The sequence below is a fragment of the Perca fluviatilis genome, chromosome 5 (assembly GCF_010015445.1).
Source record: "Perca fluviatilis chromosome 5, GENO_Pfluv_1.0, whole genome shotgun sequence".
Taxonomy (NCBI): Eukaryota; Metazoa; Chordata; class Actinopteri; order Perciformes; family Percidae; genus Perca; species Perca fluviatilis.
In genome coordinates this window covers 33,638,434-33,654,607 of record NC_053116.1, presented here as the reverse complement: position 1 = coordinate 33,654,607, position 16,174 = coordinate 33,638,434, and the positions used below count along the sequence as shown (strand labels likewise).

General features: G+C 42.7%; 1 protein-coding gene across 3 annotated transcripts in view; it reads left to right on the top strand.

The window, feature by feature from the left end:
• lamb2l (laminin, beta 2-like) overlaps positions 1–16,174 on the top strand; it is a 65,652-nt gene that overhangs the window by 29,667 nt on the left and 19,811 nt on the right. For 2 of the 3 annotated variants that reach the window (XM_039801162.1, XM_039801161.1), the window contains exons 4-14: positions 7,558–7,693; positions 8,064–8,137; positions 8,571–8,759; positions 9,296–9,359; positions 9,569–9,771; positions 9,943–10,063; positions 10,871–11,059; positions 13,008–13,187; positions 13,370–13,482; positions 15,208–15,287; positions 15,405–15,561. In XM_039801162.1, coding sequence (XP_039657096.1) covers positions 7,558–7,693; positions 8,064–8,137; positions 8,571–8,759; positions 9,296–9,359; positions 9,569–9,771; positions 9,943–10,063; positions 10,871–11,059; positions 13,008–13,187; positions 13,370–13,482; positions 15,208–15,287; positions 15,405–15,561 — 1,506 coding nt within the window. Of the gene's footprint in view, positions 1–6,742; positions 6,760–7,557; positions 7,694–8,063; positions 8,138–8,570; positions 8,760–9,295; positions 9,360–9,568; positions 9,772–9,942; positions 10,064–10,870; positions 11,060–13,007; positions 13,188–13,369; positions 13,483–15,207; positions 15,288–15,404; positions 15,562–16,174 lie in introns of those variants that run through there. The other variant, XM_039801163.1, reaches the window with a different exon arrangement.

The following is a 16,174-nucleotide window of genomic DNA, read 5'->3' as shown; positions in this document are numbered from 1 at the left end:
CTGTGTGATGCAAGACGAAATGCTATTACAGTCTCTCCTTCACCTCCACAGTATGCAGCTCTTATGTTTCTTTCTGCCCTTACATGACACAACTCCTGAAATGTTCCCCATCATGTTGACATTCACACCCTCTCTACACTACATGCATTTCCGTGCATCTGCATGTATGTGCCTGCACCTCCATTGCCTCAGGGCAGGAATATCCAACAGTGTCAACTTTAAGGTGATCATGACTGACATTGTCTGATTGGTAAGAGGCCCTCTCCTATAGTACGGGCCAGGATATGGTGTCAACCTGTCCTTACATAAATCCAGGTCCGTTGCTGGCCTGTCAAAAGCTACTTTAGACGCCCACACCAAACATTTAAATGCCCAGAAGTTCATCAATCATTTGTGTTTGACATAGGTTGTTTGTTTTGTTCCTTGTGAAATCGGATTGCATAGTTCTCATGCACATTTGTTTCCCAAGAGAAGCCAATTGTGTTAAAGACCTTTAAAGGGGCCCTGGTTTGGTTGTTAGACCCACCTGGTAGAGAGAAACTGTAACTTAAGACAAGCAAGAGAAAGGAACAAGAAAAGTGAAGAAGGAGATAAGAAAACTGGGAATGGCAAATGATGAAAAAGAAGGGAGGATGCGGAGGAAGTAGCAGAGAAAAGAGCAAAAAGAATGGCAGCAAAATGAGAAGTGATATAATGTGTTAATAGCAGGAAATATCAGTTTTAGAGTCGTAACTGAGATGGAAAGGAAACTGAACGAAGGAGGTGGGGTGTACTTTTAAGGTTTTCTTTTAAAGCCACCATCGTAGTGTGACAAAGAAGTGTTTTCAAATCAACATCAGACTTACATCAGTGTATTGTTGGAGCAGAAAGCCTTATAGTTGAGCTGACCAGGCTTGACTAATGGGAGATAAATAAGAGCTCCGAGGAGGGAGGGTCTTAAAGCCACACAAGTTTACACCAAGCGCCTACTGAAATGAAAACTACAGTGTCCTTGAAAGAGAAATGAATACGAATCAAACTTATTTTACTCCTACTGTATGTACATCCAACCTTAAACTTTCTGAACAATAAATAAATTAAGTGAAATGCTTGTTGTCAAGTATTTTGTTTGTATTTCATGAGATCCACTCTTATAGAAATACCTGAAAACTTGCTTTTGGACTTTAATTCCTGTGAACACTATAAAGCTACAGGAATACCCAGTGCGTTTTACAGAACACCTCTCTAATGGTGGCACATTGCGATAGGATGGAAGGGCTACTGTGTAGAGAGGAATGTCCTTTTCAGCAGTGGGGCTCTGAGATTAGGGTTTTGATATATGGGGAAATATCTGGAAATGAGATGAAGACTTGAACAAATGCTGAATACAATGAGTTCAGACTAATGCAGCTTTATTTACACAACAAACAAACTTTCATGAAAGGGAGAACAGTTGGCATGCACCAAATGTATATGCCAAGGTTTCTCTCCTAGAAAGGAAGATAACCATGTGTACACCCTCCTAAGAGCATGTACCCATAGTGTCTCCACGGACATCAGAATAACTCCTCCTTTATACTTGTTGTCCTCACACACTCCAAGCTATCTATTTCAGTGGAACACTTTACTTCCAAACTACACCTTTTATGGCCGATGCTCCTAATAGATTCCCACATTCCAATCTATTCCTGTGGGTGAAGGTTGTCCCCAGACTAACCTTCTTGTGTAGTACCTTACATACAAGATATGAAATACACTTGAAACCCTGAATGCTGAAATATCCAACCTATCAATCCTCCCTTTTTTTATCCTAGCTGAGATACAGTACTACAATGTGATATGCAACAATATGAACCCATGGAATACCTTTTGAATGATGATTATCCCAATACATCACTTACATGAAACATTAACAATGCTAATCATAGCAGAGGCGAAAACCTGGTGGCTGTGTCTTTACCAGGGCAAAATTCCTCTGCGATCCCCTCATTAAACTGCTGAATCTTTGCGGCGATCACATTGTTCTTTGTCATGATAGCATGGTTCTAAACTTATCCTTCATAGTTTCCTACATGTTCTTAAACCTTGTTACATTGAATTTCTCATGCACATCTTTTAATCGACTTGCACTTGATGAAAACCCTGATAGTGATTTTAATCAAATCAACAACGTAACATATGGCTTGTGAATGGATCTCTTGTTCTTCGCACTCCTTAATCGCCGGTATCGAAGATGTTATCTCAAATGTCTCAGATATCTCAAGTTCCTGCCCCTTGACTGACATTCCTCAGAGTCTGTATAGTTATCCAGGACAGTCCTCTAATCACCATTAAAATCAGAATGGAATAGTTAATTAGAGTTAGATTTCTCTTCACTCTTGTCTCTACTTTGACCATGTCTCTGAGGTCATAGTTACTGAGTCTGGATCCACTGGTGCTGTCTCTGGCGGTGTCTCTGGCAGTGTCTTTGGAGGTGTCTTTGGCGGTGTCTCTGGCAGTGTCTCTGGAGGTGTCTTTGGAGGTGTCTTTGGAGGTGTCTTTGGTTCCCTCCTGACCCTGCTTGCATCGATCCGTTGCAGTTGGCCATTGATTTTTACAGCCATTCCTGTTACCAGCAACACCTTCTTTTTTCTTTCTCTTTTTTTCTTTCTCGTCTTGTTTCACATACTTTTATCCTCAAATATGTCTCCTTCTTAACTTATGGTTCAGAAGCAAGCATAATTAAGGCACATCTTGTTCTGGTTTTCTTTGTAATGTTAGGGTCTGGCACGATGTCTTACTATAATTTTGATCCATTTTAAAATTGCAGACACACAAAACAAATAAACAAGACACAACAAAACTCACAAACAAGTATGCTGCACCCGATCCCTGTCAAACACACTAATCCTAGTTGCGGGCACTGGACGGGAAATTGACAAGTGCGTCGGTCCTAAACTAGCAAAGACACTTGCGTCAGGCTTTGCGCTGCGCATGGTGCAAGATAGGGCCCCTTAACTGGAAGCTACTTTTCCCCCCCTTACGTGCAACCTATTTGTGAATCACCGAACCATCGCTTTGAGCAGACTGGATTGGCTGTAGTGATACATTCTCTCTCTCTCTCTCCCTTTCAGTTGTAGCTCGCTCTACCTTCTAGTGACGTTGGACACAGCAGTCTCGAGTGAGAGAGAAAAAAGCGTTAACGTGGAACGCTATCACACTTTCCTTTCTCCCCTCATTGGACTAAGTTTGTCGACACTACTCTGTGCGTGCATCAATAAGTAGGCCTAAGTCTGAGGTCCTGTAGGTATGGGACGATGTTATGCAGGATTCATGAATATACGTTAGCAACAGTAGGCTAATTCACGAGGGTGCTGTTTTATGTGTGAGCTAATATTGCGCATCTGTTCATGTGCGCTAACTTAGTTATGTTTCTGTTTATTGAATGCGTTATTCAGTGCAAACATAACCGAGAATGTAGTTTAAACTCAGTAATGATGGTATATTAGGTTATTACTGTCGCTCTGTTGAAGGCAAACGTCCCACTGTACTGTCGTTACGCAGATCACGGACATCTGATTGATTTTACTGCACCGTACTTAAGTGAAAGTACGTCAAGTTGTAAAACCTACCAGCAGGGCACCATTTACGGAGGGCATTTAAATGTATGTCTAATCGTTTCTATGTTAACTGTTGGCCCATAGTAGTAGAAAAAAATATTTATGTAAAGAGATATGAGCTATCAGGTTTGGGCAGATTTATGCTGGGATTAGGGAGGGTAGGTGAGAAAGGCAAGCATGTATGTAAAAAAAACACACACATTCACTTAAAGAAGTACAAGTGGGCACCCGTCACGCACATCCACATAATTCTCAGCCTCTTTACCAGCCATGTTGTTGTTAGCAGCTTAATCACCTAGACAACAACCTAATTAAGAAATGCTGCCCTGGAATCCACTGTTTCTCTAGTGTGCCAACGTACCCTCATCTGTCTGTTTAGCCCTCATTCCCCCTCCCTGCTCCCCTCTTCATGGCGCCCTCTTAAATGCACCACCTTTCACCCTCTCTCTGCATCTCCCTCGTCCTCTGCCGGCCCCCTTCTTTGTCCTTCACCCCTGCTGTGCAGTTTGAGACCCCTCTCCACTGTATACCCACTTCTCTCACCTGCACCTTCCTTTCTCCAACCACCCTTTCTAACTTTTCTATTACACCCCTTGAGATTCAAGCTCTTGCTCTTGGCCTTGGTCCGCACATTCTTGTGTCTTTCCCATGCCCTCTGCCTTGGAGCTCTTGGTCCCCTTCTTCTGCCTCGTCAATGTCTTTTTACATCTCATATTTATGGAAATGTATTGGCGACAAAAGATTAGGGAGAGCACAAAACAAATTCTGAGTGCTACTCAGTCGGCAAATCAGCATTTGAGAGCGCACAGGCACAGATTCATAAGAGTAGAAACAGATTTGAGTGTGCAATCCCAGAGTCTGCTCTCTCAAATTTGTTGTTGTCTATATACTTCCAGACATAATCTTCATCTAGTCATTGATGCTGCAGTTGCAGTTATGAGGTATGGATATTTGTGTATATCTGCTGCTGACTCTGTATTGCATTTTTTTTTTACAAATTACTGTAGTCAACTGAGATCCTGTTCAAGATGTTTGATTGATCGCTGCTTCAGATCAGAGCCTTGTATGTGCAAACCTACTACTACAATAAACCATTTCTGATTTCTGATTTTGAACCTCACAGAGCGGCTAGACTCTAAGGGCCTGATTTACTAACACTAGCGCAGTTTGCGCTGCGTCTGTTTATGCGAATTCGGTAATAGCGCACGCCATGCTTCCACATTTTGCGTAGTATTTATCAACCCTGACACCCATCAGGCAATCAGCGTCTTTCTCCGCCCACTACACCGTAAATTGCGCTGTAGCAAAGCGGTACTTGTGCTATGATACGAGTGGTGTACGGCTACGATATTCCCACTGCTGATGCTAGGACTGTTTGAAATGATCCTGATGCCAATATTTGTAATGTAGCGAGGAGTTTAACAACTGCTGGAATGGGATGTGAACGCTGAGTGGGAGATGCAATTTCATCTTTGATTTCTTCCAGTAACTCTAATATTGCATGGCTGCTTTATCTGTAATGCTAAATGATGTTGTGTTCACTGACAAAGTGTGATTCTTGTGTTAAAAATATTTTCAGCCTCGCCTATGTCTTCGTCTTGCTCAAATTACTGTTGCCATTTCACCAGCGGCATATAAAGGTCTACAAGGAAACTCGACTGCGGCTGGTTTAGACCTGCTTTTAAGAGGCGGAGAATTTCCCCCGCAGAATAGAGAGGCGCTCTTACTGACAGTCTTTATAAATACCACGGAATATATAATTAGGTGCGCACTTTTGCTTATCCTCCCACCTTTTGGGTGGAACTCCCACTTTCCCCACGACCCTCCCACGAACGCATATTGAAAGCGCAACTTGTCTCTTCTCGCTCATGTGGCAGACAATCTGTGATTTTACCCAAGTGCGCCCTGTTTGTAAATAGCCCGCATCGGTCACGTCCGTCTTTGCGACCAATTAGTGCCTGGAAACAGGCGCAAACGGCTTGATAAATCTAGCCCTAAGTCTTATTTTGTGCCCTTTATCCTTATCATCACACTTGCTTCCATCTCTTTACTGTCTTTCTTCCTCTCCCCCTCCCCTTATTTTACTCCTTGCATCTCTCACTCTACCATTCTTCCGTTTTAATCTTTTGACCCAGTGGAGACACAATCCAGTCCCCTCTGGCTTTTGTCCCATTCACACTGGTGTTGACACACAGGGGGCCCTATCTTGCACTCAGCGCAATTGCCTTTGTACACCGACGCATGTATCATTCCTATTTTGCACCCGACGCACAGCGGACTTTTCCCTCCACAGACGCACGTCGGTAAATTAGGGAGTGTATTTGTGCTCCCGGGGGCGGTTCAGCAAAAAGAGGAGGCGTGTTCCGGCGCAAACGTTACGTAGTCCTATTTTGCAGTTTCAGAAAACAATTCCGCCACTGACCAGGAAAACCTGGTCTAAAGTCAGTGGCGCTAGTCTAAAGTCAGTAGCGCCTTATTCAGATGCTATTTTAGGGACGAATGCTTGGCCATAATGTAGCGTGTGCACAACGCGCATACACTTCTCTCATCTACAGCAGTTCCCACTTTTGAAAACCATACATAATTACAAAGGAAAATATTACTGAAAATGCGCTTCAGGTGTTTGGATAGGTCAGGAGGTACTTTACAGCACAATCCTCAAAAAGTCGCAGCATTCTTTGTGGCTTGTTGTGTTTTACACATTTCCATGAATCATGGATGTGTTGATGACATAAATGAGGAAATATTAGAGGACTTAAGGAGACGTGATGTTGAACTACGGTGGGATTGGACACTCCGGCGGAATCTGGTCCGGGAGTAATGCGCGATGCGCTCCTGGTGGAGCAGGTGGACGGAGATGGAGTGGGGGGAGGAGGAAGGGGCACAACAGGTGCAGGTGGTGTGTTTGGAGGTACGCTCCATGGCTGCAGCAATCCTCTCCAGACTTGAGGAGATGCGCCCGAGAAGCCGCAGCAACATCGCCACCCGGCCAAGACAGGCATTTATTTTGCCGCATCCCGGACAGCTCCCGCCGTCATAATAGCAATCCACCATGGAACAAGCGCGCCTGCTCTTAAAGGGAATGAAAGATGACGCTCTGATTGGTTATTTTGACGTTACGCCCAAACCACACCTAGCTATTACAGCATTCCACTTCACACATCTCATCATGAAGTTTAAGGTATGAACACTTATTTGCATCTAATTTGGTGCCTGTGGTGTGTGTGTGTGTGTGTGTGTGTGTGTGTGTGTGTGTGTGTGTGTGTGTGTGTGTGTGTGTGTGTGTGTGTGTGTGTGTGTGTGTGTGTGTGTGTGTGTGTGGACCTCTGTTTGAAAAGGTGACTGTACTGTATGTGCTTAAGCCTGTCAGGGTGCATACTGTACTATGTGTGTTTGTTGTGTACACTCTATACATAAAATGGATGGCCGCATTCCATCGGGCTTGAATCCACTTCAGACCAACCCATTTAAGATTTGCGTCGGGCGCAAGACTCATTTATCCCGACGTTATAATATCAACAACGCCAGAGATCCACCCACAAAGCTACTTGCATTTGGCGTTTCATACTTGCATTTCAGATCGTTAAAATAGGGCCCAGGTGCACATTACCTACATTATTTCAGCTTGACAGATAAAAGCCCTAATCTGAGGAAACAGCTCTATCACAGGGGCTTGACTTACTGTACATCATGCACAAGACACAACCTGCACACGCATTATAGGGGTTTGTAAGGCATTACAGCAAGTGGGTTTAACTGTTTCCATGTAGTACAACATCCACAGGTGGTTTATTACACAGCTGGTAGATTTTTTTTTGGTTCAATCAAAAATGCTAACATAAAAAAAAAAGAATCTGCATACCTGCTAATTATTTTCATTGCAAGTCAAATGTTTGATCTATTTCTTCATCATCATATCTAAAACTTTCCATGCCAGTGACTTTCTTCAGGAGTAAATGTGTGTTTTCTGCCTCGACAGGAAACAGACAAGTGCTTTGAGTGTAACTCCCAGCATCGCTTTGACCCGTACCGCCACAGAAACAGCCACCGCATCGAAAACGTGATCTACCTCACGGACAGCAACGGAGACAACACCTGGTGGCAGTCGGTCAATGGTGTGTGTGTGTCTGTGTGTGTGTGTGTGTGTGTGTGTGTGTGTTTGTGAGGAATACTTTTGTTCTTCTTGTTGTGTTGTTGAGAATTAAATCCTGATGGTAACAAACTTATACATTTTAGAGGCATGTAACAAAAATACTAAATAATTAACTGTAAGTCTCTTTCAACATACTGGAGAATGCTGCTGAGATGCAGTGACATGGGTGTAAATCTATGACCTCATAGGTAATTTTGGAGAGACAAAAATGCAAAGAAGGATGCTAGAAGTTTTCTACAGTCACTCAGTCAAGCAGACAGTGACTTAAGGAGACAAGACTTTTACATGGATTGTGTTGTTATGACACTGAGTGACAGTTGTTTCCTTTACAGGACAGGAGAGTGTCAGCATCAGACTGAACCTGGAGGCTGAATTCCACTTCACACATCTCATCATGAAGTTTAAGGTATGAACACTTATTTGCATCTAATTTGGTGCCTGTGGTGTGTGTGTGTGTGTGTGTGTGTGTGTGTGTGTGTGTGTGTGTGTGTGTGTGTGTGTGTGTGTGTGTGTGTGTGTGTGGACCTCTGTTTGAAAAGGTGACTGTACTGTATGTGCTTAAGCCTGTCAGGGTGCATACTGTACTATGTGTGTTTGTTGTGTACACTCTATACATAAAATGGATGGCCGCATTCCATCGGGCTTGAATCCATCATCTTACTGTTAGTAAAGCAAACATGAAACAAAAGGTTCCAGATAAATCTGTCTGACAAGGTGCTGTCATCTGATCACAAATTTACACAGATACAAGCCTCACTTCAATTGTGCTTGTGCTGTTTCATAAAGAAAATACCATAATACCGTAATACCAAAATACATTTCTCTCTTTTGCCCCATAGACTTTCCGACCTGCAGCCATGTTCATCGAGCGTTCGGCTGATTTCGGCCGCACTTGGCGCCCCTACCGCTACTTTGCCTCAAACTGTACCAAGACCTTTCCTGGCATCCCCGCCAACGGCCTGCACTACATCAACGACATCATCTGTGAGGAGCGCTACTCCGACATCGAACCCTCCACTAATGGAGAGGTAAGAAGTAGAGGAGGTGCTGGTAGAGACATGTTAGACTGGGAGGAGACAGTGTCTAATTCAGAATCAAAACATAAGGCTGGTCATATTCAAAATGTTTGCTGTTGTTAAAAAAACAAAACCCATAAAAAGACCAGAGCCATCTCTGATACTTGCTGGCTTCCTGACCCTGTCTGTGGCACCAAGCCCATTGGTTCCTTGTCACATTCCTTAAGCCAGTACACACAATAGGTGAATTCACTACAAAGTAAACAGAAGTGTAATAAATATGTATTTTGTTGAGAATCTAAAATAACAGATTTTCATAAAAGAGAGGTGCCATTTAACTCTGGGAATGTGACTCTGACTTGCACACATTATTTATTAACTGAAGCTTATTTCTTTCAGCTCAGATCTTTGCAAATGTGTTTATTTCACACAGTGTGTCTGCTTTTGGTTACCATCTGTTTTTTTTAGCTGGCTATGATCGTCTTCAATCCCAGAATCTAATGGGATTTCTCTCTTTCTTGAGCTGAAAAATTCTGTTCTGTATCCAGGTCATTTATAAGGTTTTGGATCCCGCCATTCATGTGAAAGACCCATACAGCTTGGACATTCAAGGTCAGTGGAGACTTTTATCTCAGAATGTTTATCACTGACACTGTTTTTAGCAGCACAGCATAGTGTTTTTTTTACGAGTTATGACATTATATTCGCTTTAACGCGAGTCATTTCAAAAAGTGTTAGCATACTAAGGAAATTTCAGTTTTGTCATGAAATGGGCTAATTTCACAAATCACACCTAATTAATAATTTTTTCTCCTTTACAGAACTTCTGCGTATTACCAACCTGCGTATCAACTTTACCAAGCTTAACACTCTGGGAGACGACTTGCTGGACCGACGCTTCGATGTCCTGCAGAAATATTACTACGCCCTCTATGAGCTGGTGGTCAGAGGGAGCTGCTTTTGTTACGGACACGCCTCAGAGTGCGCCCCAGTGCCAGGGGTGGACTCCCGGGAGAACGGCATGGTGAGCGAGTGGACTATGTGCCCCGGGACCACACAGAAACATGTTGACAAAAAGAGCAGAATCTGTTCGAAAATAATAGAAACTTCAGCTTGCCTCATTCAGGACACGTTATCATGCCATTATTATTGTCAATGCCTACATTAACATTTTTGCTGCATTGTGATTGGTCAGATCCACGGTCGCTGCGTATGCAAACATAATACAGAGGGCCTGAACTGCGAGCGCTGCCGACATTTCCACAATGACCTGCCATGGAGACCAGCGGAGGCAGAGAACCCACATACCTGCAGAGGTGGGAACACACACACACACACACACACCGTTTTTTTCTAAAATACCTTTGTGCTCATCATAAACACACTGCAAGGAGTTTCAGTCTTTCCTTTTTCTTGAAAGTATATTTAAGATGCCATCAAAATAAATTTGAAGGATTTGAAGTTCAGTATAGTAATCGTTTAGATATCGATATACTGCTGATGTACTGCTGTATTTTAATCTTAGGGGTACCGTAAATTACAGCTGCAAATGTTCAATTAATCTATTAGTTGTCAACTATTAAATTACTGTAATTGCCAGCAATTGTAATCATCAATTAATTGGTTGGAGAGAATGTTCTTATGAAAAAAAGTAAAACATTTTTGATTCCAGCTTCTTAAATGTGAATATTTCTAGTTTCTTGACTCCTCTGTGACAGTAATCTGAATATCTTTGAGTTGTGAGAAAAACAAGAGATTTGAGGATGTCATCTTTGGTCTTGGAAACAAAATTTTTCACCATTTTCTGACATTTTATAGACCAAACAACTAATCGAATAATCAAGAAAAAAATCAACACATTACTCTAATCAGCAATGACAATAATCGTTAGTTGCAGGCCTACTGTAAATTGTTCCTTCAGAAAAACATCCTGAAGTCTCTCCTTGGTTCATTAAACTGTCTGCTACTTTTAAAGTGTTAAGGAGGATGACAGGAGCTGATGTGATGAGTAACTGTGTAACTGCTACTGGGGACTTTGTGGTTACCTCTTATAGTCTATCTAGGTAATGTTTGTGTGCGTCTAATTAGCATTTATTTGTTTATTTTCTTGCTTGTGTCTCCAGAGTGCAATTGTAACGGCCACTCAAGCCATTGCCACTTCGACATGGCTGTGTATTTGGCCACGGGCAACATCAGCGGAGGAGTGTGTGACGACTGTCTGCATAACACCATGGGACGCAACTGTGAGATGTGCAAACCTTTCTACTACCAAGACCCTATTAGGGATGTCAGGGACCCACAGGTCTGCATAGGTGAGTCATTTGTTCTTTTTAACAAAATGTTTCCAGCCGTTATGTGGATATTCACTGTAACACTGCAATAAATGGCATTGCAATTAAATTCAGTATTGAGTAAAAAAAATCTTATTTTCACTGAAACATTTGGAAAGAAATCTTCCAGCCAGTGGGTTGTAACAGTTTCATTTGTTTCCTGTTGCCTCAAGGATAGGGGTGTGACGAGACCCCCAGCTCATGAGACAAGACACCAGATTGGGTTTACGAGACGAGACAAGATTTAACACTATTAAAAAAAAAATAAAATAAAAAAAACTTTAATGAATGAAAAATTGTCCTTTATAGAGCTGTAATTGGGCCTTAAAAGTTAGGCCCGACAAGGCCCAAGCCCAACAGAATTCGGCCTGACAAGTACATTTCGATTGACAGCTTTTTAAAAGCCCGAACCTGGTTACAGCCCGACATTATTCAAATGTTCGCACGCACACAGCTCTTTTACCTTTTGTCAATAATTGAGTCATTTATAAAAAAAATTACATCATTTATTCATGACTAACGTAGGCTATAGGCCACTTGGAAGTTGGAACAAAGAAATATAATAAGTCCTCCAGAGGCCAGCCTCCGTTTCACCTCCTCAGCATCCATTTTCGCGCTAATCGAAACACATCACCGGACCGCTCATTTACCGCGCAACCCGGAGCGCGAGCCCGAGCCCGTGTAAAATTATAGAAATTAAGACCGAACCGTCGCGTTTCGGCAAAGATCTTCAGCTCTAGTCCTTTATTCAATCGAAAGTCACAAAATCAAAAACGAACACTGAAAGGTTTTGCCACAAACTCAAATGAACTCAAATGTATAACTAACAGTTACACCGTTCCTTTTTCCATATGTATTGTGGAGAGATAGTCTTTTCACTCAGAGAACCAAGGTTACAATGTAACCCAGCGTTTTCTGGCAGTAGTTGAGACCAGTTGCTTTGATAGGCTACTTGAATTTGTCATTGTCCAGTAGACAGAGAAATGAAGCTTATTTTACTATTGTTTCACATTGATTACTTTCTAAAGCACAAATAAATGACCATCAAACACTCAACAGATGATGTTTGTGAAGACATATGCGCTTATCTCCTCCTCTGCATTTTATTCATTGCAGCAGTAAATACAGAAGTAGGCTACTCTATTATCGATTTATGACCATTATAGGACGAAGGGAGGACATTGCTCTTTGTGTAATATCATTAAAAGTAAAGTTAGGTTTTGCTGTCCGCTTCCCGACTCATTTTAAAAAGGACAGAGAAAGAGTTGTCTGCGCGAGACAGCGCCACAGTGAACTGCACGCTACAGCGTGTGTCTCGGCTAAGAGAGACAGAGAGAGAGAGAGAGAGAGAGAGAGAGAGAGGCGGTACTCTCTAATGTTCTAATGCTGAGTTTTACAGGCAGCGTTATTCTTCCGCTACGCTCTGCAAAAGTTAACTCGGAATCAACTTTAGAGAACGGGCGTGGGGATTTTTATGCTAATTTCGAGGTTCAAGTCAGACTCATGGCTGCTCCTCTGCACTTGTGTAGTGATATCGCGAGACACTTTTTACCTCGAGAAATCTCGTCACGTTATAATCTCGCGTGGGACGAGATCTCGTCACACCTCTACTCGAGGATATTCTTATTTTGTGTCATTTAGCCTATTGATGATCAGCCTGAATGCCTGAAATCCTTGAGTCTGTATTTCAATCAAAGTATTACAAAGAGTTACATGCACATACACCCCGTGTTGTGACAATAATTAACATTATGTATGTCAAGGGTATTAATGACGACCATTTTTAAGTGTCAGTTTGCAGATCTTATGTGCATCATGAACCTAAAAGCTTCTCAAAATAGTGTTCTCATTGCTCTCTTCTCTGTCTGTTCAAGTTTCCCATTTATGCCATTTTGTTTTTGCCTCTCATTTTTTTCCCCCCCACCTCCAGCCTGTGACTGTGACCCAGTCGGATCAACGGAGGGAGGAGTGTGTGACAGTCACACCGACCTGGACATGGGCATGATCTCGGGACAGTGTCGCTGCAAAGCCAATGTCAAAGGCACGCGCTGCGACGACTGCAAGGAAAGTTATTACGGACTCAGCCAGAACGACCCGCTGGGCTGTCAGCGTACGTATGTGTGTGTGTGTGTGTGTGTGTGTTTGTCTACCACTGAAAACACTTTGTGTTTGAACAGGGATGAAAATGGATTTATGGTGTTTTTGAATACAAAACCACATAATCTGCATTTAAGATCTGTAAATAGCACATCAGCCACGATCTTATTCTGTGTGTGTGTGTGTCTCCATCAGCTTGCAACTGTGACCCTCGTGGCATCATCATGATGGGAGCTCCTTGCGACCAGATCAGTGGGGACTGCTCCTGCAAAAGATATGTCACTGGTCGCTACTGCAGCCAGTGTCTGGTTAGTAACAACTGTTCTTCATATACATATAAATATATATATAATAGGGTGACCAAACGTCCTTTTTTGCCCGGACATGTCCACTTTTTACCTACTGTCCGGGGCGTCCAGGTTGTTTTTATAAATTCATGAAAATGTCCGGTTTTCACTGTTTTTCATGGGACCATTAAGCGTGTACTTAAATTGAGTGGCACTTTGCACACAATACAACGGTAATTTGTTGTGTGACGTAGTTCTCGAGAGGCTGCTTTGCAAGCGGCTCTGCGACGCGCACATACACAAGGACCAGAGCAGACAGCGGAGCAGCATTTCTCTCACTATGACTCTATAGAGTCGTACTCGCTCGCCGTCACTACTCACTCTGAAGATAATCAGTCACTCTCTCACTTCTCCCTCGCTCTATCACCCACTCCCCACACACACATGCCGGCTTGACGCACACACCAGCGCACAAGTATAAACATCAGGCCACTTAGTAGGATATACGGCGAATGCTCTGCGTGGAGCCTCCGCTGTCGGGACCGGACAAGTGGGAGGCGGAGTGCACCGTGTGCAAAGCTGGCACATATATTTCAGTGTCTTTATTATTTATCTTATTACATTGAAAAGGTATTAAGAGATATTTTGTTGAAGCTGGATTTTATAACACAGAAGAGGTCATATTTAGAACATCATTTCATATTATTTATTTATTTTAAAAGAGAGCTATTATTGTAGGTTGTTACAGATTCTATTTTATTTTATTACAGAAGTTATTTTTGCACAATTGAGGAATAATAAAGCATGTTCATTAACCTCTGAGAAGCCTGTCGGAATTTGTGTCTCGAGGCCGGGCGAGTGTCCTCTTTTTTGGAAATCAAAATATGGTCACCCTAATATATAAAATCTGTTGCTAATTTTGGGTTTTTAGACCAAAAGATCATACTCATGGCTGTTAATTAGCATTCATAATTGTCCTTGTTGAAGCATATTTAAAGAAGAAAAAAATCTGAGAAAATAGAGAGTTAGGCAGTTTGGTTGGTGCACTGCCAGGTGTGTATTTTTTACAATTCAATTCAATTTTATTTATAGTGTGAAATCATGACCAAAGTTATCTCAGGACACTTTACAGATAGAGTCAGTCTACACCACACTCTATAATTTATGGAGACTCAACATTTCCCCCACAGATCAGTTGCACTTACAGCAAAATGTAATGTTTTAACATTTTGTAACATCTTGCACAATTGAAAGCAATTGTGTCACCACACAGTTGACCTGAACTGTTTACCTTGTCACGCTGTCAAAGTGACTGACTCAGAAGTGGAGGCTTTCCTGTACATTCTTCTATCCTGCTTCTGTTACAAATCTGCGGGGACCAATCACAAACTGGCTTATCCACACGGCGCGCTGTTGGCGGGTTTAACACGATGACGATAGAGAAGCGACAGCAAGCAGCTTTTTGTTTACATTCAACATGGCGGCCACCGAAGCGCAGCAACCCATTGATGCCGCTGTCGCAAAGTACGTCAACCGGATCGTTGGTCTGATTGGTTGAAGGACTATCCAATTGCGTACAGAGTCATTTGAACTATGCCCATTGATCACGCCTACTATATTACATAGTAACAACTGACTAAGCTGTACAAGGACAACAGAGCCTAGACACAGTGCCAAGTGTAAAACCTACACACTTGACTTGTCACCGTACATCCTGGTTTTGAGATTTCTTTTCCATCCCTGTAGCCTGAATACTGGGGGCTCAGTAACGACTTGGCCGGCTGCAGACCATGCGACTGTGACTTCGGTGGAGCCTTCAACAACAGGTATAGATTTTCAAAATGTTATACGTCTATCTTTAAACATATACTTATGATAAAGAGATTAGTTGTACTTTGCAGGTCTTTGTTTTAATTTAAACGGGCCTATGTCTGTTACTTAAGGTGCATGATGGAGAGTGGCCAGTGTGACTGCAGGAGACACCTGATTGGTCGACAGTGTTCAGAGGTTCAACCTGGGTATTTCTGTGCGCCGCTGGACTACTACAAATACGAGGCAGAAGACGCCACTGGACACTCCCCCGGTGACTCTGCACTGCCGGTGAGCACACTACTAGCTCGCCAATTCACATTTCATGTCCCTATGATTCAGGATCTTTTTTTGATAGGACAGCTGAAGATATTAAAGAGGAGAGAGAGGGGGGGGGGATGACATGCAGCAAAGGGCCACAGGTCGAATTTCCCCCGCAGAATAGAGGCGCGCTCTTACTGACAGTCTTTGTAAATACCACGGAATATATAATTAGGTGCACTTTGCGCTTATCCTCCCACCTTTTTGGGTGGAACTCCACTTTTTCCCCGACCCTCCCACAAATGCATATTGAAAGCGCAACTTGTCTCTTCTCGTTCATGTGGCAGACAATCTGTGATTTTACCCAAGTGCGCCCTGTTTGTAAATAGCCCGCATCGGTCACGTCCGTCTTTGCGACCAATTAGCGCCTGGAAACAGGCGCAAACGGCTTGATAAATCTAGCCCTGGGAGCATTACGAATGAATGACAGGAAAAGGCATAATGCTCAACTGGGAATATTCATACCGGCAGGTAAACAAATGGGCAGTCTAGGACTTTTATTATTATGAAAGGTAAGAAAAAAAGACTGGCTCTGGTGTGTGCTGCCTTTGTCAAGGTTGAAAGGAGTAACGTTTTTCGTCTT